A 26,352-nucleotide genomic window follows, 5' to 3' on the forward strand; every position below is an offset into this window, starting at 1 on the left:
TTGGCAATATTCTGTTTATATATATATGGACCAAAGTGCTGCTCTATGCTATTTTTCTATATGTTTTTATTTTTCAATATACAAGTGAGTTTTAAACAACCATAGAAATTTCTCTTATACTTTTAAAAATAATAGAGAGTCGAAATGTTTTATTATAAATAAAAATACAATTTTTTAAGTATAAGAATAATATTTTTCATTTATTCTTATATATATAAAATAAATATGGTGCGTTTGAAGTGCGTTTTTGTAATGTTCTTTTTTCATAACGTTGATGGCGTCCTAATGTTTCACTCTATTACAATTCAAACACATAAGTATATAACATTTTTTTCTAATTTTATATATAACAGTTTTTTTATGGTAATTTTTTACATCTTAAATTTTTTGATGTTTTTTGTTTAATGTTTGTTTTTGATGTTTTTTTTTAATGTTTTTTGATCTAACCGTATAAATTGTATAAGGTTTACAATACATAGGACTTTTTTCAAATATGTCACGACTTTTATGATAAAGAGCTATGAATTTTATGGTTTTTATATTGTTTATGGTTTTTATATTGTAGTTTTTATATTGTAGTTTAAGTTTCTCTTTTTTCTCAGAAAGTTTTAAGTTCTGATTTATTATTGTTAAAACGACTGGAATAGCTGCAATACCACTAATAGCAATAGGTATAGCAGGTATCATGACTAGAACTACTGAACTTGTTAAAATACCTGAACTAATTAAAATTGCTTTATTAACTCTTGAAAGTAATTTGTAGGATTTTCTGTATGCACTGCAAACTCTTTCCAAGTAAACTATTAATGCTTCAATTGTTTCAATTTTTTCACTAATCATTATTATATATTAAGTACATTTTTTTATAGCTTAGTAAGAATGAGAGTTGTGTTGAATTCTGTGAATATTACTCGATGATCATCTATAACCTTCTCTACAATAGTAATTTTTTTGTCTTTGGTGATGACAATTGTATACGAAGATGGTACGATTAATGTCTCGTTAACATGGTTTTTTACAGTTAGAGTTGGATATATAATGAAAGAGTAATTAGTTGTTACTTGTTCTTTCATAGTTATCTCTATAAGGAAATGTTTACTGTCAGAATTAGTATCACCATACTCGTCTATAGCATGAAAATTATACTGTAAAAGAAAGTCTCCTGACTCATTCACGAAATACTCCAAGTCATTAACTGTCACGTTAAGAGTACTGCTTGGATGCACATGTAGACCTGGTATACGACGTCTTGTGACACGATCAAAAGTGTGTTTCCTTTCAAGGATAGCAAATTTTGTCCTTGATTTTAATGGAACTATTGGTTTTAAATTGAATATCTGATAATTTTTATTCAATTCTAGCATATACGGTGTTTTATGTTTACCCTTTTTTGCTCTGTCTATATTATTTATATCCTTAATATCATTTATAGCGATATTTTGTCCTACTTCCATATATATATTATGGTGTTAAAAAATCTACTTCGATACTATTTAGAGATCTATGTAGAAATTTCATATCAATTAAGGCAATATTATTGAGATGTATTTTTTCGATATTTAGTTTAGTAGTATTAGTGTTTTGTTTAACTAGATTAAACCCATCAATATCCGTTTCATCTACTACCGTTTCTAAAAATGGGGTTAAAGGTTTAACCACTTTATCACTTCTATAACTCTTTGTTTCAATATCTATATAATTATCACGTTTTTGGATATGAATAATTATATATACACGCATTCTTCTTTCAGAAGTGAATTTTATATCATCAATCAATTTTACTTCCAAATCACTCGTATTATTTACAATACAATCGATAATCACAGTACCATGATTTGGTGTTTTTATATTATCATGCATATACTGATTAAAGGTGGATAGTGATAACACCCCATTTACATTAAAAATACCTAAACATCCAAAGGTATTATCATATTGTAACCTGCAATTATAATCTGCTTGATAACTTAAATATAAGTTTCCTGAATTAATTAATCTTTTAACTATGTTATTACTCTTTGTTATCGTTTCAAGAGGTGATACCTTGAGATGTATATCATATTCTTTATATAGATATGCTGGTTTTATAAAACTTCTAACATTATGTAGTTTAAATTGGTTAGTGATTTTATCATAATAGACTATTAGAGGGATATTTTTGATACCATCGTCTACTATAACCCGTTCTTGTAATATTTCAAGAAAATTTCTTTTTACTATAGGATAAACGGTGAAATCTTTAGTTACTTGATTCAATACAAATCCAAAAGGTGTTAGTGTTTCTGTATCCTTTAATTCAACTACAGTTTCATCAATATCAAATAGCTCTGATAAACCAATAGGATGATGTTCATGCGGATGATTATGTACAGCAACATCAGTTTTTACTAAATTAAATGTTTTTGATTGATGATTATATTGAAGACCAAATATTTTGTTATTATTTGAGTTTTTTTTATTTGTTTAACAACAACATCTGCCATATCAGATAGTTCTAGATTTTGATTTTGAACTACTATTTGTCCCAGACCATAATTACTTGCCATTTATATAATATATATATATAATATAATAATGAAGTTATATGTAAATACTGCATATCTTAATAATCAAATAACTAATGATGTAACAGTCCAGTTTCATGAAACATTGTCAGAATTTAAATACATCAGACTTTTAGAATGTAAATTGTACAACAGTTGGTATAATATTACTGAAAACAACAATAGATTGAAATTTTCTATGACTGAAAAATCAGCACATGTAAAAGTTATTGATCCAGGAAATTACAACGTAGATACATTATCACGTGCCGTAGATTTAAACAAATTTATTAATTTTAAAAGAATACATGCTACTGGAAAAACCTTATTAGTAATGGATGATACATATAAACTGGATTTTAGAGTACAAAAGAATTTTGCTGAAATATTAGGTTTTGAAGAAAAAATATATACTTCATCTACAGTAAGTCCCAATAGAGCCAACTTTTTAACTGTTTCAGAATATGTAGTTCATTGTGATATTATTGATACTCAAAATTATATTAATGGACAGAGATGTGATTATTTACAAATTTTAACACTTCAGGATACATCAGAAATAAACAAACAAGTGACATATAGGTTTCCTAATCCAGTTCAAGTTCCGATAACACATAGACCAATAAATAGCATCAGAATATGGATTACAGATCAGGATAATAATCCAATTGATTTTAATAAGTTTCCAATTAGCTATCAGTTAGAATTATTGTAAGTATAATATATATATGACAGACCAATATCTGTAAGAATTGTACTATAATAGTGATGTTTCATATACAGGAATACAATCATTATGGCATAACATCAAAGAAGATAAGAAAAATATAAAATATGATGAATTAAAAGAATGGCTACAGGAACAAGAGGTATATTCTTTACATAAACCAGCAGTTAAGAAATTTCCATACAGAAAGGTTATTGTGAATGGAATTGATTCACAGTGGCAGGCTGATATAATAGAGATGCAGACATTTAGTAGAGACAATAAAGGTTTTAGATATATGTTGACAGTTATCGATATATTTTCAAAATATGCTTGGGCTATTCCACTTAAAAGTAAACGTGGAGATGAAATGGCAGATACGTTTGAAAATATATTTAAGAAGAAAAGGAAACCTGATAAGATACAATTTGATGAAGGTAAAGAATTCTATAACAGACATGTCAAAGAACTATTTGAGAAAGAAAATATTGAATGGTTTTCTACAAAATCAGATAAGAAAGCTAGTATTGTGGAAAGATTCAATAGAACATTGAAAGGTAGAATGTACAAGTATTTTACAGAAAAACAAACAAGAACATGGATTGATATGATTGATGAGCTTGTAAATTCATATAACAATACATATCATAGTAGCATTCATATGACACCAATAGAAGCATCTAAAGAAGAAAATGAAGGTATTGTTTGGTATAATCTATATGGAGCATATTTAACATCTGAATATGGAACTTCAAAGTTTAATGTTTCTGATACAGTTAGAATAAGTAAATATAAGAATGTTTTTGCAAAAGGATATTTACCAAATTATACGCAAGAGTTGTTTAAAATAAAACAAATTATATATGGACCAGTTATTGTTTACAAACTTCAGGATCTATCGGGAGAAGTAATTGAAGGAACATTTTATGAACAAGAGTTGTCTGCATATACAGATAAATCAGAGGAGGAGGTGTATAAAGTAGAAAAAATATTAAGAAAGAAGTGAATAAAGGGTAAACAATATGGTCTAGTAAAATGGAAAGGTTACGATGCTAAATTTAATTCATGGGAACCCATGGAAAATATTCATACTCTATAATATAGATGTTTGGTGAAAAGAATATCAACAAGTTTTTAACCAAATATAGAGAACTTTTTGGTTTTAATATTGAATTAGAATGGCGTTCTATAAGAAGAAAGAACAGACATATTTTGATAGCAAATCCTGGATCTAAATTAAAGGATGAAACATTATATCAAATTATTTTAAGTTTTACAAAAGAATGTGAGAAACAGAACTTTTTTAAACGAGTTGAATTTCTAAATTTATTTCCAGATGCACAGAATAACCAAGAGGTTAAATATTTAAATGAATATTGGGTTCTTAAACTGATACAGGATACTAGAAATAGAAATATTTTCCAAGATAAATATGGTAGTTTGATTGTTGGTTTTTTGTAGGTATAATATATATATATATATAATGTTTGGTGAAAAGCATATCAACACTTTTTTAACAAATTACAGAGAACCTTTACATAAACCAAAAAGAGAACCTTACATAAAACCAAAAGAAAAAGAAATTGTAAAAGAACCAAAAATTATAAAAGAAAAGGATAGTAATTTTCCATTATCATTTACATTAAATGAACGTGTAAAATATGATCTCAACAGACCTTTTAATGAAAAAATAGACTATGATATTAGAGATATATTAGTGAATATGGATGTATATACAAGTAGGACAGAACATTTCAACATAAAATTACGAGATATATTTGTAGATTATATTTATAAATATACAAAAACAGATATCATGGACGATTGGTTAAGTTCTCCAAAAATGAAATTTTGGGATCAACAATTAAATTTTGCTATTCATATAGCAACAGCTCAATGTGGTGTATCAATACGAGACCATTTATTTAATAATAAAATTCCACCACAAATAAGATCGTTTTGTAGATTCCATGTATATTATACAGCTCGTAGAATTTTGTATGAAATGGGAGGCATACAAGCTATTCACGCTTTACCTTCAAATAGTGTTTTCAACAAGTTTGATAATCCATATGATGAAGCAGCATACCATTCAATATGTGACGAATTTGATATAGATTATAATACAGATTTCAGGTTTACATATGACTTATCAGGAAACCATGGTGTCGGTAATATGTATCAGTACTATACTAACAGAGGTCTAAGAATGATGAATCCTAAGAACGGTAAATACACAGGTAGTAAATATTATAATACAGATCCCAATTTTACATTTCAATCAACATTTGGTCCTACGGAACATACATTATCAGACAGTGCCCGGGCTCATTGGAACCATTTCAAAAATAATGATTATAAACAATATAATTACTTTATACCTAAGAATGGTAAGGGGTTAACACAAGCAGGATTGACTAGATTTAATCAAAGCATTGAAGCTTATGTTTATTGTGTCCTTGGAGCTCAAGCAAATACTAGAGTTTCAATTTTAGGGAGTTCGGGTGGTGCTCAGGAAACGAGAAGAGAATTTTTGAATTTATTGGAAGACAAAACTTCAGGTGTGATTATCAATAGAGATATTATAGACGGAATACGACGATTTCAAGAAGTGATCGATGCAACAAATGTTAAATTAGATTTAGCTATATCACCGTCTTTATGGTTACTCCCCTCAAATATGATTATAAATACACAAATGAACATAGCTTATTATAATAATTGTTTACAACAAGCCACAGATGATATGAAATTTGGATACAATGATATAAATAATGATATTAAACAAACAGAGCTGTTACATATGGAAGGACATGATGATCCTGTACAGAGAGAAGTTAAACCACCAAAAATAACTGAAGAAATAGATACTGTACTTCCTACTACTGTAAATAATGATATAATACACGACTATACAGCGCTAGGATTATTAACGGGATCATTGATATTGTCATACATGATTTTCTAATTATATAATATGTAAATGACAGATTTTGATCCTACGGAAAATATTGAAATGAATGAATTGAATAAGTTTTCTGGCGATGATGTTGTTGATTATGCAGAAACATCATTTTCAGAATTACCAGCAGAAGATAATAGTAATGGTGAAATGATACCAACTACAGCTGAAACACGAGGATAGAAATTAATAATCAATATATAAATAAATATTTTGAAAATTTGAATTATGATGTTGATCCTATAATAAAGAGTCTTACTAAAACAGATCTAATAGTAAGACATGAAAAAGGTAACCAACAAATATATTATAAATTACCAAGGTATCAACCATATAATGGTAGACATTTGAAAATTACAAATCCTAGCGATGGCAAACCCACATCACTGAAAACACTATCACGGACAGTAGATGGTAGATTTTATGTCAAAGAAGTATTAAAATTAGATCTAACCACTTTCAAACCAATACAGTCCGAGAATATAAATACAGATCCTGATTTATTAGACGTATTAGAAAGAACACAGGCTGAAAATGAATATAGAAGGGTAACAATGTCGGGTTATGCTCGGGAGAAACAATCGAATGCCCTAGAAAACCTGTCAGAGATTTATCACCAACAGATATTGGTATTTTACGAGATTATCAAAATACTCTCAGATCTGAAAATGACATAGATGGATCAAAAGTTATAGATGATACAATTGAGCAATGGAACATTTTAAATCCGGAATATAGAAAAATAAATGAAGAATTAGAATTTGCAAACAAATCCTTAATAGATTTATACAAAAGACTTGATGAAATTAACACTAGAGAAAAAATAGAAGAATTACCAAATGAAATAATAGAAGAGAAAGCTAAAATAGAAAACCAGATATATAAGTATCAAAACGATATAATTGAATTAAATGGTAAATTAGCTGACACAAGACCATTGAAGGAAGTATTAAAGGATCCACAATTAAATTTGAAAACAAAATTGAAAACATTGTTTAAGAGACATGGTGTAACAATAATATCATTGGCTACCGCTTTAGGTACAGTATTAACATCAATTGGCATCGCATTAAAAGGAGGATCTAGTAGTTCATCAACAGCAGCTAGTGGTGGGAAAAAGCCCAACAATATCCCAAGTAAGGCTTATAATACAGCTAAATCTGTTATAAAACGTGTATCAGAATGGTTAAAAGCTCTTGCTCAAAAATCATCGGCTGTTATCCCCGGTATCATAGGTTCTATTGTTGCATTCATTTTAAAATTAGCTGGGGAGATAGTTGGGTATGTAGCTGAATATCTCTGGATCGCATTAGTTGGAATAACAATATATGTTTTTGAGTATTTGAAGAAATAAAATGTAATTATAATATATATAATGGTTTATAACAAAGAAATTGAGCCTAGTTTTAAGAAGAAAAAGAAACCTGATAAGATAAATTGGTACAAAATCATTTCAGAACATCAACTTGGAAACAATCAGAAACAATTTTAAATGAAAACATAAATGTTCCTAGAAGGTCTTTGAAAGCTATATTACTGTTATTTACAATGAACCAACCACAAGAAACATATGACAGTGAACAATTTGTTAATCCAGAAATACTCTCTACCGAAATAACGATTGAAGGTGTTAGTAATAAAGTTTATGCTCAAGGAATAAAAAAGAGACATCATTGGAAAGAAGCAAGAAGATATTTTGCTCAAATGTTGTCTGATCATGATATGGATATGAATGAAGTTAAGTTTTTAAAAGATAAATTTGCAATGTTTATAGACTTGAGAAGTTTTCAGAATACAAAGTACCATGGTAACGGTTTAAGAGTGATTAATACAAAAGATGGTGTTCAGCTTCAAATAAAAAGGAAAGATACACACGTAGGTGATACAGATGAAAACATTTATGCTCATATTTATGTTTTATCAGATGCCATGTTGACTATTGAGGGGTCTAAATTAAAAAGTATTATGTATTAATAATATATACATGAATTGGTTAGAATTTCCTTTTAACATGTTAATTACTGCTCCAACTTGTGCAGGCAAAACACAATATATATTAGATCTGATAAGCACTGTTTATAGGAAAAATTTGAATATATTATAATAATTTGCCCTACATTTCACAATAATCAAACTTACAATAGAGAATTTATTTATAAAGACAATGATGTCATAATTATTATTCCAGACATTGATTATATAGATGAAACATTAAAATATATACATGAAACATATAAAAACACAAATAGTTTGATTTTATTGGACGACTGTGCTAGTAGTAAAGATATGAAAAGTAGAACTGATGAATTGACTAAATTAGGATTTTCTGCAAGACATGATAAATTAAGTATATGGGTGTTAACACAACAATATACTTCTATTGGAAAACCGTTTAGAGAAAATATAGGAATGTTAATTCTATTTTATACACCTTCTAAACATGATATGAAAACAATTATAGAAGATTACGGTATGGAATTAAATAAAGATCAAATTAATGAATATATTAATAAATTAAAATCACAACCATTTAGTAAATTAATATTTAGATTAATACATCCATATGAAATTAAATTTATAGTGTAATATTAATGGAATTATTATTATTAATACTCAATTTAATAAATACAATAATTTGGATAAATATTGGTTTATTTATTATTTATAAAATAAAATGTATTTATATTATATATATGGAAACTAAAAATGAAATAAATGATGTATTAATTGATGCGGGTATTATTGAACAAGTCAAAAAATCTAATAGAGGTAAACCAAAAAAAATAAATAAACAAGTAGAAGTTCCATTAGTAGTAGTTGATGAAAAAGTAGAACAATATAGAAATAAATGATGTTGTATTATTGCTGCCGGTGATTCAAAATTATTTTTAGCAAAAACATTTACATTACATGATATTAATAATATGTCTATAGATGATGTAAATAAATATTATAAATTATACGAATCAACTTATAGTACTTTAGTCAGTAATAATATTGTAGATGGATTTATAAATGGGAGTAGTAAATTACTTACATATATAATGCCAATTGATGATACAAATAAACTATCAGATGATTTAAAATCTAATTTTCTTGTTACAACTGAATTAAAAAAAACTAACAGGTAGTTTAGCATATACTTTTGGCCCAATTCTAGCTGTAGCGTCTTGTAGTTTAACTGTTATGCAACATGTTGATATGAGAAAGGATAAATGTCCACCCAAAGAATCAAAAACAGATGACACTTAAAAAGAATATTATATATATATAATAATAATAATGGAAATCATTAAAAATCAATTCACTTATGAAAATAATAAAGTATTAATTATTAAAGATAAAAACAATAACGTATGGTTTGATAAAAACAATAGTGTATGGTTTGATAAAAATAATAACGTATGGTTTAAAGGATATGATATTGCTAAATGCTTAGGATATAAAAACCCTTATAATGCATTAATAAAACATTGAATACATATATGTTAAAATGTTTATAGTCAATTCAATTGGTTTTCAAGTGTATTGATTCAAATGGTTCAAGTGTATTGATTCAAGTCATGTTATAGTCAGTTCAAGTGTATTGATTCAAATGGTTCAATACACTTTTCAAGTCAGTTCAAGTGTGTTCAAATTATTTTATAGTCATATTATATAATGAGTGAATCAGAAACTAAACCAAAAATAGAACCAGATACTACAGATAAGAGTGAACCTGAAAAAGTCACAACAGAAAGGAAAAAAAATCCTAATAGGGTTGAATGGGGGAGAAAATTAACCAAATTATCTTCTGAGGCAAAAAGAGAAAGAAAGAAGGTAAACAGATGAATAATAAACCAACAACAATAAAAGAGACCACAGAGGAGGATTTAAATATTGATAGATCATCTAATAACTATTTAATAGCTCTTACTGTGGTTGGCTTATTAGTTGGCGGAGCAGCATTGTATTATCAGAGAAAAACATACATACATGACACCAAGATTGAAGAATCGCCACAAATAACAGTAAACAAACTGAAAACATTATTAATATGATGGAATAAAATGTAATCTAATAATATATGACTGATTATAATAAATTAATTGTGAATGCTCTTTATGATGGAGCTGTTTTAAGTGTATTAACAATTGCAAATAGCTATGTTTTAGATAAAGCTCTCAAAATGGCCCCAGATAGCCCCAAATCTAGTACATCAATAAAAAAAGTTTGGTACAATGGCTTTAGCTGTATCCGGAGCAGTATTTGAAAAAGATATATTGGAACAGAAGAATATGATCCCAGTTGATTATCCACAGCATTCATTGGGGGTAATCAACTTGCTAAAATGTTAGACCCAACTGCAGCTAATTTAGAAGAAGAAAGAAAAAGACATGATTTAGCTATTGAAAAATTCAATAGAGACCATAATGCATGGAGCGAGTATAGATCTAATATGTATGATTTCATGCAAAAACAAAAACTAGCTCAAAATGTAGCACAAACAGATTTTGAAATTACAGACGAAAATTTGGAAATGTATAAAGAATATCATCCAGATGAAGCTATTGTTTTCTAAATACTACCAACCATCTGATGAAATGAATAAATACCAATACGTGTATATTATTGGAGGGATGGGTTTGAGTGTTTATCTGATTAAAAAGTATAAAAATTAATAACACTCTTATAATATATATGGATTATGATGCACAATATGAATTATTTGATGAACTCTTTTATGTCGATAACAACAATACACAAGTAAACAGCAATATGTGTGAATTTTGTAATATAGATCTTATAAATGATAATGGTATGCATGTATGCCAGGAATGTGGAGCAATGTATGGTTATGACATTGTTCCGGAATATGAAATATATGAACGATGTACTATAAAGCATATATAAGAGGAGAACACATTTGAAAAACATATTATTAAAATATAAGGTAAAACAATCGCTTTGGAGACGAATAAAATACTATTTTGTCAAACTGGAACGAATATTTGAAAAGCAAAATATAGGTCGTAAAATTTTTATCAGCTATAATGTCATCATAAGGCAAATATTAATTGAATTCCAAGAACATGAAGAAGTAAAGAAGATACCTAATTTGAAGATCAAAAAGACTAGAATTGCACATCAAAAAATGTTTAACAAATTATGGAATGAATTAAATATCACTTAAGGAAATAAAGTATAATACTAATTATATATAAAAATGTCTAAGAATTCAGTTGGTAGACCTAGAAAATATTTTAATAAGGAGGATAGAGAGAGAGCTAATAAAAAACAGGTAAAAGAATGCATGGAACGTAATCCTTTTCATTGTTCGGTTTGTGATATTACTTATCATATGGCATGTAAATCAAGACATCTTAAGAAAAAAAAACATACCAAGAACCTCCTTTTACGTGATAATTAAATACCATTGGGCCGACTTTGCTCGCGTTTTTGACGATTTTTCATTCTTATATTAGAGTTCTAATAATCATATTTGACTTCTATTATTGTTTTTAATATCAACAGCTTAAAGAATTATTATATATAATATATATATAAGAATGATTACGAAAAAATTATTATTGAAAAAACTATCAACATTATTTACAGTTGATGAGTTGACAAAGCTGGTAGCCGACAAACAGGCACTAACATATGTTAGAAACCCACTAACTAATCGGCAAATAAATATGAATGGACCTACTTATAAAAAACTTATAACACAGGGATATGAATTAAATGATGGGGTTCTTAAGCAGTCAATAGCAGACCTTGAAAAATCGTTAAAGCAGCTAATAGCAAAACACAAAGACCTTGATATAAAAGGCAAAGAACAAACCAAAGAAGATGATTTAATAAAAAAAATGGGTAAAATATTACAAGCAGATAAAAAGAAGGCTACTGTAGACGCATTAATTTTTAAACGTCTTGACAAAGATGACTTACCAGAAAAGAAAAACAAACTAATAAAAGATACGAAAGGTGATTACTACAAATTAAAAACAAAACGTTTATATATCATATCAGACAATCAAATAAACAATTTCGTAGGTAAAAGAACATATGATTATCAGAAAAATAACTTCACACATTTAACAAACATTCTCAATGAATTACCTGATTTTGCCTACGAATTTGATAATTATGAAGATTATATACATTGTATAATAATAAGGTCAGTTATGAAGATTTTGCCAGAAGATATGAAAAAAATAGATCATTTAGACGATGATTTATTCAATGATCGAGTAGACTTTAATATATATAACAGATATATATATATACTATGACATGAATAAGAATGCAAAAACATTTAACAATATGTTCAAACTGCGCAACAAAGTAAAGAATGTGACAGAATATATTAATAGCTGTTTTATAAATATCATTGTAAACACATATCAACCAGCATTCGAAAAAAGCAAACATTATAAAATAGACCTTACACATGAAAAGTTGTGTGATATTTGCAATATAGATTATAAAAAAGATAACATTGGTTTGTCAATCAATAAAGCAATGAGGTTCTTTGAAAAATACCAACTTGGATTTTGTGCATATGGATTGATGATAGCCAAAAAAAAAGTGTTCATAACATTTGTATATAATGATAACTTGAAAGATTTAGTGTTTCAGATGATAAACGGTAAAACATCATACACCCCTGATATACATTTTGAATCAGGGGGAATACAATCTTTGACAATCAAAATAAAAAATATAGTAGGTATAATAATTAAAAGTGATATTAAAACACCATGTGAGGGTCATATTGAACTGACAGAAGATGAATATAGTGTATTTCACAAAGCTGATGATGAATTTTATAACGGTTTGGTTTGTCCTGAAAATATGTCATATTATAATGAACAAGTCAAAGAAATAGAGAAAAAATATACGATCGGACCTACAAGCGGCTATTTTAAAGATTTTGTACAAAAAACTTATTCCGGAATAGACAGTAGAAAGGCGTATACAAGCGATTTTATGGACATAGAACATATTTTGATATTTGGAAAAAATATGATAACCATAAAATAGAAGATTACACACAATATATCGTTAAGAGCAATTATAATGTAATATTATTTTCTTCATTATACAGTAGATGCTATGGATACAAATTAAACAGGATCCCCAACAAATATGAAGTGATATCATATAGACGTCTATCATCATTACATAAATCTAACTCAAAAGAGCTTGTAGACAGGTTATGGTGTAAACAAATACCAGTATCAAAGGAATTTGATACAATGTACAAGAAATTTATATGTAATCGTAATATGGGAATCATTGAGAAGAAAAAGAACAAGAAAACTATCTCAAAGGTATTCAGGTCATATAACGAGGCGTTTACATATCAAATGCATTATAATAAGGGAGAAATCTATACGGTAGGAAAGGAAGAATGGATTGAAGAGGATAAAATAGACGATGAGAACGGTTCAACGTATATATCTCGCAGACAAATAGTAACAGACAGATTATCTATCCTCTGTATTTCTGTCGAAGAGGAGCTTGTAAATGGCTTTTATCCAATAAAAGACCTTGTATATGATATCAGAAGTTTGAAGAATTATAATACATATATGAAACTACTTAATAATAATATAACACCAGTTGGTATCAAAACAGATTCAATATTGATAAATAACAGAGATGTTAAGAAAGCATCGAAACTATTCGACTTTTCAAACAAAATAGGTTGTTTTAAGGTCGAGAGAGAAAAATGGTTGACAGACAAACATGTTATACAGCATAAAAACGACTATGTAAATGTTTCAGAGATCAGAGTTCATATGCATAGAATCGCAGACGAATGGAACACCGAAGAGATAAACAATATATTGTCACAAAACAATTGTATGATACTTGGATCACTTCCAGGAGTTGGAAAAACATATGCAGCATCAAAATCCCCTTATAAGAAGCTATTTGTTTCACCGTACAATAAATTATGTCAACAATTACGAAAATCAGGAAACGACGCTATTACCCTTAACATGTTGCTTGGTTTGAAAATAGATGACAATATACATACTAAAATAAATCAATATGACGTATCTGCATATGAATGCATTATATTTGATGAAATGTTATTATATAATCCATATCAATTATTCCTAATACAAATTTCATTAATAGACATCAGTAGTAGAGGATATGGGGGTGCCAGGCCATAATACCAAAATGAAATACCAAAATACCAAAATGTCAAAATACCAATGCCAGGCCATAATACCAAAATGAAATACCAAAATACCAAAATGTCAAAATACCAAAATATATTTCTCGAATCCGTATGAGATTTAGAGATTTATTCTTATATGTTTTCAAAAATATTTTTATATAGGGTACCAAGCCAAAAATACTAAAATGCCATTATTTATAAAAGTTCAGAAGGACCACAAGACAAATCCCATCAAATTTTGAAATTACTATATGTTTTTATTTTTTTATTCCATTGCGTAAAAAATAATATTTTTTATTATTTCATTATTTTCGAAATGTAAAATTTAATATTTTTGTAAAATGAGTGTTGCGCTTTTTTATTCAATAGCAATATTTCGATATATTGATATAACATAATGAGTTGTATAATACCATTAATTTATAAAGTTCAGAAGGACGACAAGACAAACCCCATCATATTTTTAGATTACTATATAGTTTTATTTTATGGTAGTGCGTTTAGATAGTGACGTCATAATATGGACACGTTCTGGAATTACCAGGTGAATGTTCTGTAGTCGATGAGTCATTGAATGGCCTTTTGTGGTGGGTATCAATGAACGGCTAAGAGGTTGTTGTTATGTTGATTTATAATAACCATTTAATTGATACTTTTTTAAATACCAAATTACAATCACACAATATTCCGGATCTATCACGTGATCATATGAGGTTAAATAATGGTATGTAGGTCAGCTATAATTATATTTTATAATGCCCATATGCATAACTACTTATTCCATCATCATGTAGATATCTTTTATCATCGAAACAACTAAGCGATATTTTATTAATCTCATAACTTCCTATTTGATGCCCAAAACTTCTTATGGTTTTCATTATATGAATCATCTGTTTATTATTGAATAATGTGTTAATATAATCTTCATGGCGAATATGGTGATTTATAACATTTTTCTTAATACCTTTTGCTGTTTTTCCTCCCATATTATAATCTTTAATATATGAATACATCTTCGATCGTAATCCTACAAACTCTGTGATTGGTATTCCTGCAGCTTCATCTTTAAATTTACCAATAACTTTTTTATTATTATTAAAATAAAATGGTGAATTTTCTTGATAGTTTGAATTGTCAAATAAATCTCTATCATTATTAAAATCTTTATATATATCATTTGTTTGAATTTCATACATTAAACTATCTGTATCTGTAAACAAAAGTTTCGCGTTATTATTATATTTTCTTATAATGTAATTGTAATGAAAATTATACATTAACGTTTTACTTAGATCTAATATAGCTTGTCCTACATAAATTGGGCGATTTAATACTAATGTTTCTTTAATTTTATGTACAGCAACTAAATCTTTATTAAGTATTTTACTACTAATAAATGTTGGTTTAGATACCCATTTTAATAGCTTCTTTTCACTAGTTACAAGCCGTATATCAACTCGTTTCCTTAGGTTTTCCATCGTCTTGCCAAAAACAGAATTATTCATTAATTTAAAAAAGTCTTTTTCGAATTCATTATTAGCAATCTTACGCTTATCAGTGGTGAATTCAATATATTTTTTCAACCAGGGGGACTGGTTAAATTCCAACACTCTATGGACCTTAGTAACCTTCATCCCTAGGCTGGTATATAACTGTAAATTTCTGTAATGTACTACATATTTTTCTTTATTCATCAAATTCGGGGTTAGTTTAATACCTCCAGAATGTATTTTATATTGGTCTTTAATCTTATTAGCATAAGGGGATAACAGATCATCATTAATACAAAGTTGTTCAGGGGCTAACGGATAAGCATTATGTTTCTCATGTAATTCTTTAGGATATTCTAAATCAACCTCCAATATAATACCTTTCTTACTGTCATCTTTATATTTAGATATATCAACGTCCTCAGGATTTTTTTACCATTTATGACCTCCAGTAGGTAAATATTGTGACATAGCCCACCCATATAAATTGTTTGCATCTAAATAAGATAAAAACTTTGTTGGTTTATTTTTATCATAGTTTTTCATATATTTATTATTTGCTTTCCCATATCTGTGAGTAATACATGATATTCCTCCTCTCATTCCTTTTCCACTAAACTGAAAAATATCTATATCAGTAATCAACCCCAATACCACTTTTGTCATTTTTAACATAGCGTCCCACGATAAGCCTGGAGATGTGAAATAATGGCATGGATCGAGCTTATAATATTGCTTACATACTTTCCTAAAACTTTCAAATACATCAGCCAGAAGAAGTACATCAGTTTTTAAATATAAATCATGGTAATATCCCATAGACCTCAGTTTAAACGTATTCCATACATTTATAACATGTTGATAATCTTTGTCTGTTATATGTTTATCATATAGGATACTATAAAAATCATTCTTAGATGGCAGTTTATTGTCATTAAACTTATCAAATGAGTCCATATAATCGTAGGGGTATATGCCTTTTTGTGTAATAAGCTTCATTTTTTCTTTAAATTTAGAAATATTTTTCTTTTTCATTTTTAATCTATCAAATGAATTCATATTATCATTTAAACCTATTTTTTTCAAATTTATCTTTAATTTATTTTTATTTTTATTTTTAAACCCTTCAGATGTATATTTAAATGATTTTTTATCTAAATTTGAAGATAATTTATCAAGAGAAGAACTCATAAATTGGAATGAATCTATAAATATTAAGTTCTTACCCAACATAAAAGCCATATATTTTTCCATATTGTTAGGTATGACATTGATATTCATATTAAATTTCCCAATCTCCTGCATGATAAAATGGCTATCATATCCCCTTAGATTATGGAAGATCACTGGAAATTTATCAGTCAATCTAAACGATAAATTACAACTCTCATGAGCTGATCCTCTATATTTACCAGTTACATGACAACGATCTCTAACTCTAATATCACCATCTTTATATAATTCATCACATATATGACACTTTTTAGCTAGCTTGAAACTTGCTATATCCAGTTTTGTCATAATCATGTCTTTATTAAAATGTTCCTTTCTAATCTTCTTAATTGATTTGACCTCCTCTAGCATCTTTTTCATAAAATTATGAGCAGCATTTGGTCCTCTATATGTCTCTACAGGCTTACTATACTTATCATCGTAACAACATACTATTTTATATGCATATCCACAGTCTGTATGCTTCTGATATTTTGTAGTATGTGATTTATTAGGAGTATTTTTTACATTTAAAACTTTTTCAGTGATGGCTTCGAAATCAGCATATATTACGAAAGGTACATCCAACTGTTTATCAAAATTATTATATTTAAGTTTGCTCTTACCAATCTCAAGCATTTTCACAGCTTGAACACCATTTACAGCTATACAATTAGGTGTATGGCTCTTTAATATTACATCAGTTGAGAAGCATTGAAGACAATATCTACAGAAATGTTTTCTCTCTCTATGATTCGTTTGATTATACATAAATCGGTTGAAGTCTTTTATTAGGCAATAATGTTGTTTTTCATCTTCTGATATTAATAATAAGTCCATATGATTATCATTTTTCTCTTTTGATATATATATTGGATATGGTTGTTTATCTACATAACCAAATACATTAATAGATATACTATTTTGTTTTTCAATCTTATGATAATGTTTTAGTGATACTGGAAATTCAACACCAGCATAATTTACATCCTTTATTTTTAGCTTCTTACTAATCCTCTCTGGATGTGAAGTAGTAGGATGTAAATATCTCAGATGACACCATCTAAAGCACTCATTATCCTCATTCTTCATATTAATTATCCCCTTTCTTGAATTTTGTAACTCAATAGGTAGTTTTATATATGAAGACCCATTTAATGGTTTATACATATTTATGTTAACAAAGTGCTTATTCACACTATCTACCATCCATCCAGACCCCTCACGCATCCAATTACCTATAACACTCATAATTTGATTATATGCCACCTTATTGTTCTCATCCTGCATATTTATAATCGCCTGTGCCTTGCTATTGAAGTAAGCTGTTTTAAATAGAAACTTGTCACCATCTTGCGGCTTCATAAATGTGACCTTTAACGTTTCATAGTATTTTATACCCTTCATCTCTTCCAAATCATGTGATAATTGCTTATTTATTATGTTTCTAGTGCTGTTTAATTTGATCATTGGGTCTTTATCATCAACAATAGACACAACATACGATCTTATACTCCACTTAAAAGCCTTGTTTAATAGAGTAATTTTACTTATCGGCTCTATAGGTAGAAATTTTTTATTTATCATATCATATCCTTGTGTGGTTTGTTCTATAATTCTTTCTTGTTTTTCAGCTGTAGCATGTATTTGTTTAAACTCTTCATGTAGTAGTTTTATTGATTTTGTAAGAACATTATTAACCTTTTCATAACCTTGTTTTATCAGTTTCTTATACGTTGGTCCATTAATTTTGATTGATCTTTTAGTTAGTGGATTTTTTAGAAATGTTGTAGTTTCTTTTATTATAGCTTTTTTATCAGTAATTAATTTTTTTTAATTCTTCATTAGTGAATAGTAATTTTAATTGTTGAATTATTTTAGATTGATTCATTCTCTCTCTATATATATATATAATAAGTTCTTAAGCCTTATTTATTATTATATAATTATTCATTCTTATATAATTATTTATTCTTATATAATTATGTTGTCTTATATAAATAAGTCTAATATAGTTATTAGAATTCTAAAGTATTTGTTTAAAATTGAGGTTTATTTAAGTCGTTTATTAGCTTGTTTTGATTCATTCTCTTTATATCGGTTATAATCATATTTAGTCTAATAATGATTTACATCACATTCATAAGTTATATCACATATGGTATTTTATTATAACACAATTGTTTATTATGATGTTTATTCGTCCTAAGATGTCTTGCTTTATAACTCATATGATAGATTTGTTCACAAACATCACAATAAAATGGGTTTCGTAACATACTTTCTTTACTCTGTTTATTCTTAGCAGCTTTTCTTTCTTCCTCTGTAAAATATTTTTGGGGGTGACCAATAGGATTCTTAGTATTATAATTTACTAATGCCATTATAATATAGTAATATATAATATTCTCTTAAGTATTTATATATTCCATTTTTATCCATAACTCATTAAATATTTTAGAATGAATCTTTCTAATTTTTTTTTGTTTTTAAAAGAGGAATTTTTGTTGCTTCTTTCTTTTTATGTAACTTTCTTAATATTCCTCTGATTACCGTGTTATAACTTATCATATTTTTACGCCCCATATCCTCTGTTTCAAATATTCGTTCCATTTTGCAAAATAAGAAGTTTATTTCATTCCAAAGTGACCTTTTTATGTCATATCTTTTTAGTGTGACCTTTAAATAAGCTTTCCTTTTGTAAATACTCTTTTGTTTTATGTGGCATCTGTCATATATATTATACTCGTTAACGTAATCATATTCGTAAACAATCCCGCAATTTGGACATACACGCATATCACCATGATATATAAGGTAAATATTACATTTATCACACTTATTATAATCAACCTGTTGTATAGGTTCATCAGCATAGTATTTCTCAAATAAGCCATATAGCTCTTCGTAATTCATTATTATTATTATTATATATAGTGATATTATTTTATATACTTTTTAATTAAATAAACACTTAATCCCAATAATATATATATTGATATTTTTTGATCTCAGATGATGGTTGGTAGTAAGAATTAAATACTGGTTCATCTATATCTATATCTGGGTGATATTCTTTATATAATTGTAAATTTTCATCTGTGATATTGAAATCTGTTTGTGCTACATTTTGAATAATCTTTTGTTTCTGTAAATAGTCATACATATTACTTCTTTTTTCACTCCATTCATTACGATCTTTAGTAAATTTTTCAAGAGCTAAATCGTGTCTTTTTCTTTCTTCTTCTAAATTTTTAGCAGTTGGATCAAGCATTTTACCAATATAAGATCCTCCTATAAAAGCCGTAGAATTCAATACAGCTCCTGCCACCATAATTCCAATACTTGCCATATATATAATAATACAATATATTTTACATTCCCTTATATGGGTCAACAGGAATTACACTCCTTTTTTCTAACATATCTTTTTCTAAAACAGCAGCATTGATAGCAATAGTAAGATTTCCGAACTTCTTCAATGTAGTGCTTGTTTTAGGGCTATCAGGTGCCATTTTAAGAGCACTATCGAGAACGAAGCTGTTTGCAATAGTTAGTACAGATAGTACAGCTCCATCGTACAATCCGTTTATAATCAATTTAGTATAGTCTGTCATATTATATAATATTAGATTATATTTTATTCCATCATCATATCTTTGGTTGTAGGTGGTATTATTATTTCATGTTTATCTACCACAATCTCTTTTTTGTTGAATGTTTTTTTCTGATAATACAATCCTAATCCTCCTATCAATAAACCTACTATACTAATAGCTATTAAATAATTATTAGATGACTTGTCAACTGTTAGATGATGATGATGTTTGATTCAATACACTTGAAAACAACTTGAACTGACTTGAATCAATACACTTGAAATGACTTGAAAACAAACTTGAACGACTTGAATCAATACACTTGAAATTGTATTGAATATATTTATAACTGTATTGAACTAATAAACCAATTTATGAATCCATTTATTATGATTTTTTAATGTATTTTTATTTTTAAACTTTCTTTTACAGTATCTACATTTAATTCGCACACATTGGAAATATAATGTTATCTCCTTTATTATAAGATCATAATCAGCAGAAACAAGTATTTTATAACCGCTACTTTCATAATCTTTTAATAACTCTTTTTGTGCATCATATAATATACCATTATTCATAGGTGTTTTGAACTCTATACAGAACCCGGAATAGTATTTGTGAAGGTTTTGAATAATTATATCTGGCTGATACCCCATCATTTTGCTTTTTATTCTTAATTTTTTAGTTGTTTGATTCTCCCCAAGACCTGCTGTTATTATGCAATTAGGATAGAAGCGTTGAATATGTGCTACTACTCGTGTGTGGAGATCATATTCATCCTCTATTTTGAAACATAATGTTTTTTGGTTATTGAAGTTTCTATAGTACCCATACTTTCTTATAGCTGGTAATACTTCACTCATAACCCATCTTTTGAACACCTTCGCAGTAGGCAGTTTCGACCTAAAAATCAACGAGTATAGGCCAGATTCGTTGATAAATATGGTGCTTTTATTACATTTATCCAACCATCTAGTTTCTAGACCCTTAACATTTTGTAATATTTCTTTATCATCATCATCATCAACATGTATTAAAACAGCTTGGTTAGTGTTTACATATCCTAACGCTTCCACAACATATTTAGCTTTAAAATATATCACTTGTTTATTATCAACAATCGTATCCACTCTAATATTTAACTCACTGTTTGAAAATAACATTCTTTATATAATATTATATATATATATATAATCTCTTTAAACTTTTTCAACAGTCTCTACTACTGTTTCCTTCTTTGTAGTGGGGAGTTTCAGCTCAATATGTTTACTAATAGTCAAACCACCACTTAGAAAGGCTAACATTGGACCAAAACTATAGGCTAATGATCCAGTTAATTTCTTAAACTCTGTAGTTACTAAAAAGTTAGCTTTCAAATCATCAGAGAGCTTATCTACATTATCGATTGGTACCACGAAACTAAATAATTTACTAGATCCATTTAAAAACCCATCTACAATATTATCAGAAACAAGAGTCGAATAAGTGCTCTCATATAGTTTGTAATATTTTTTAATATCAGTATCTGACATATTATTAATATCATGTAATGTAAATGTTTTTCCTAAGAAAGAATGTGATTGCCCAGACGCTATTATACAGCCTAATTTACTTCTATATTGTTCAAATTTTTCATCAACTATTTTGTCATCAACTATTGGGTCTTTTTTTTTGTTTTTTTGGTCTACTTCTACTAGTTTTTTTAACAGGTTTTTCATCAATAATACCTGCATCAATTAATATATCATTTATTTCTGTCATTATATAACTATATATATATATATTTTATTTTATAAATCCAATAAATGATAATTAATTTAATTAATATTGACAATAATACATTAATTATCAATAACAATTCCATTTAATATTATAATATACACTTTATTTCATATGGATGTCTTAATCTAAATATTAATTTACTAAATGGTTGTGATTTTAACTGATTAATATATTCATGAACTTCGTCTTTATTTAATTCCATTCCATAATCTTTTATAATTATTTTCATGTCATTTTTAGAAGGTGTATAAAATAAAAGCAACATCTTTATATTTTCTCTAAACGTTTTTGCTATACTTGTATATTGCTGACTTAATACCCAAACAGATACTTTATCATGTCTTGCAGAAAATGCTAATTTAGTTAGTTCGTTTGATCGTTTTTTCATATCTTTACTAGATGCGCAATCATCTAATATAATTAATGTATTTGTATTTTTATATGTTTCATGTATATATATTAATAATTAATCTGTATAATCAATATCTGGAATAATAATTATTATATCATTATCTTTATAAATAAATTCTTGATTATAAGTTTTATTATTTTCATAGGTTGGACATATTATTATTATATATTCAAATTTATTCTTATAAATAGTTTTTAATAGATTTAATGTAAACTCTGTTTTACCTCCCTCAGTTGGAGCACATATTAACATATTGAATGGGGGGTTTAACCAACTCATTATATTATTAATACATAATATTTTTTAATCTAGAGCCTTCAATAGTTAACATGGCATCACTTAACACATAAATATGAGCATAAATGTTTTCATCTTTATCAGCTATAGATGTATCTTTCTTTTTTATTTGTAATTGAACGACATCTTTTGTATTAATCACTCTAAGACCATTTCCATGATATTTGACATCATGAAAACTTCTCAAGTCGATAAACAGTGCAAATTTATCTTTAAGAAATTTCACTTCATCCATATCAATATCATGATTATTAATCATTTGACCAAAATATCTTCTAGCTTCTTTCCATTGATGTCTTTTTGTATAACCCTGAGCATATATTTTATTACTAACACCTTCAATTGTTACTTCAGTAGATGTTATTTCTGGATTAATAAATTGTTCACTATCATATGTCTCCTGTGGTTGTTGTTTTGTAAATAAAAGTAATAAAGCTTTTAAACTTCGTCTCGGCACATTTATATTTTCATTTAAAATCGTATAAAAAGCTTTTACCACTGTTATACAAACCAACAATCCTCTTACTCAATTCTGGATCTTGAATAGTTTCGTATTCTAATTGGATATTTGTAAGTTTATAATTCATATCACCATCCGGGCTTTTTAGGAGATTTTTTGGGATTAGAAAGAGTTAATTCCCATTCTATATGACTTCCAAGCCCAGATGGAAATATACTTCCATGATTAGATATCATTGCATGAGATAATTTATAAGCAAACTTTTTTCCATAAACATTAAACAGAAGCTCTTCATCACTATTAGCAACTGCAACACCATTTCCTGATTGAACTTTTCTGAAATCTTTAGATGATATTCCATAAAATGTGTTATTCTGTCTATCTTTTGTATGCATATATAAATCTCTGTATGTTTCAATTAAATGATAATTTGTTAAATCAAATAATATTTCTCCTTCAAATTTAAGTACAACTCTGGAGAATAAATTCTTTGACACATTTTGAACAAGTGTATTATTAGCATGACCATTTACAGGTATATCAAAAACTAAATCAAGACTGTTTGGTACCATATTCATACCAGATGACAATTTTGGACATCTGACATATAACACTTCACCAGGCGAAGCAATGTTAGGATTATGTGTCACTCTATGCACCGTTCTCTCAGATTTTGTAGCAAGAGATATTTTATCAGTAAAACTGGGCTCTAATTCTTTGTTATAAACCATTATATATTATAATTACATTTTATTTCTTCAAATAATCAAAAACATATATAGTCATACCAACTAATGCGATCCATAAATATTCAGATATATATCCCACCACAGATCCAGCTGTTTTCAAAATAAATGCAACAATAGATCCTATAATACCAGGGATAGCAGAGGCTGATTTTTGAGCTAATGTTTTCAACCATTCTGATACACGTTTAATAACAGACTTGGCTACATTATATGCCTTACTAGGTATTGAAGGATTATTATTTGGTTTACCACTTGTTTTAATTGTTTGTGGTTTAATCCCTAAAGCTACACCTATACTTGTTATAACCTGACCAATACTTGTTGCTAAACTAATAATAGTTACCCCATTTCTTTTAAATAATATTTTCAATTTGGTTTTTAAATTTAAATTTTTATCTCCCAATATTTCCAGTATTGGTCTTGTTTCAGCCAATCTACCATTTAATTCAATAATCTCGTTCTGATACTTACATATCTGATTTTCAATTTTAGCTTTCTCTTCTATTATTTCATTTGGTAATTCTTCTATTTTTTCTCTCACATTAATTTCATCAAGTCTCTTGTACAAATCATTAACAGATTTATTTGCAAATTCTAGTTCTTTTGATATAGTTGTATATTCAGGGTTTAACTTATTCCATTTTTCAATTTTACTATCTATAACTTTTGATCCATCAATATCATTTTCACCTCGTAGTATATTTTGGTAATCTCTTAAAATCCCTATGTCTGATGGTGATAAATCTTTTATTGGTCTTTCTAAAGCATTTAATTGATTCTCTCTAGTATATCCTGATAATACTATCTTATTATAATTATATTCAGCTTGTGTTCTCTCTAATACATCTAAAATATCCGGGTCTGCATTTATATCAGATTGTATTGGTTTAAAAGTGGTTAGATCTAATTTCAATACTTCTTTTACATAATATCTACCATCCATTGTTCTTGAAAGTGTTTTCAATGATGTGGGTTTCCCATTGCTAAGGTTAGTTATTCTCAAATGTCTATCTTGGTAATTTATAATAAAGTATTTGTTTTCCTTTCTCTCTTCTTACTATTATATCTGTTTTAGTAAGGTCTCTATTGTGAGGTCTATATCATAATTTAAATTATTAAAATACTTATTTACATATTGATTTGTAATTTCTGCCCTCTGTGTATCAATATTAGTTGGTATCATTCCACCATTATCTGGTAATTCATTAAATGATGTTTCTCCAATATCATCTTCTGCTGGTAATTCATTAAATGATGTTTTTCCAATATCATCCATTTCAATATCTTCTGTTGGTCCTGTATCAAATACATCCGTTCCTGACATTAAATATTATATAGCTAGAAAATCATGTACGATAATAATAATGTCCCCACTAATAAACCAAGCACTGTATATTCATGTATTGAATCATTTTCTATATTAGGTTGTACATTATTATCTGTAATTGTTGGTTCCTTTATCATTATTTTAGGTTGAACATCTCTCACTATAGGATCATCATGTCCTTCCATATGTAACAAAGCTGACTGTTTCACATCATTGTTTATATTATTATAGCCAAATTTCATATCATCTGATGCTTGCTGTAGAAAATTATTGTATCCAGCAATGTTCATTTGGGTGTTAATAATCATCCTAGAAGGTAATAACCATAGGGATGGTGATATTGCTAGATCTAATTTAACATTTGTAGCTTCAATGACTTCTTGAAATCTTGTAATGCTATCTACAATATCTCTGTTAATAATAACCCCACTGCTTTTATCTTCTAATAGATTCAAAAACTCTCTTCTTGTTTCCTGTGCACCACCTGAACTTCCTACTATTGAAGTCCTAGTGTTAGCTTGACTTCCTAAAACACAATAAATATAAGCCTCTATGCTTTGATTCAATCTAGTCAATCCAGATTGTGTTAACCCTCTACCATTCTCTGGAATAAAGTAATTGTATG

The 26,352-nt window shown here is 27.6% G+C and overlaps 1 protein-coding gene across 1 annotated transcript; it reads right to left on the minus strand.

Moving 5' to 3' along the window:
* Positions 1 to 15,136: 15,136 nt before the first annotated feature.
* On the minus strand, positions 15,137 to 19,482 carry LOC146735419 (uncharacterized). Its single transcript, XM_085506285.1, has 3 exons — positions 19,380 to 19,482; positions 17,113 to 18,657; positions 15,137 to 16,281 (listed from the first exon to the last, which is right to left on the minus strand). Exons 1-3 carry the CDS (start codon positions 19,480 to 19,482, stop codon positions 15,137 to 15,139), a joined length of 2,793 nt encoding a protein of 930 aa, XP_085362411.1.
* Positions 19,483 to 26,352: the final 6,870 nt, after the last annotated feature.

This window comes from Saccoglossus kowalevskii, chromosome 12 (genome assembly GCF_978046115.1).
Source record: "Saccoglossus kowalevskii chromosome 12, keSacKowa6.1, whole genome shotgun sequence".
Classification (NCBI taxonomy): Eukaryota; Metazoa; Hemichordata; class Enteropneusta; family Harrimaniidae; genus Saccoglossus; species Saccoglossus kowalevskii.

Coding starts and splice junctions, on each gene's coding strand:
- LOC146735419 (XM_085506285.1), bottom strand. CDS start 19,482: ATGGCATTAGTAAATTATAATACTAAGAATCCTATTGGTCACCCCCAA. Junction 18,658..19,379: donor GAATAAACAGAGTAAAGAAA/GTATGTTACGAA, acceptor TTCTACCTATAG/AGCCGATAAGTAAAATTACT. Junction 16,282..17,112: donor ATATATGGCTTTTATGTTGG/GTAAGAACTTAA, acceptor CTAAATATAAAG/ATGACAGTAAGAAAGGTATT.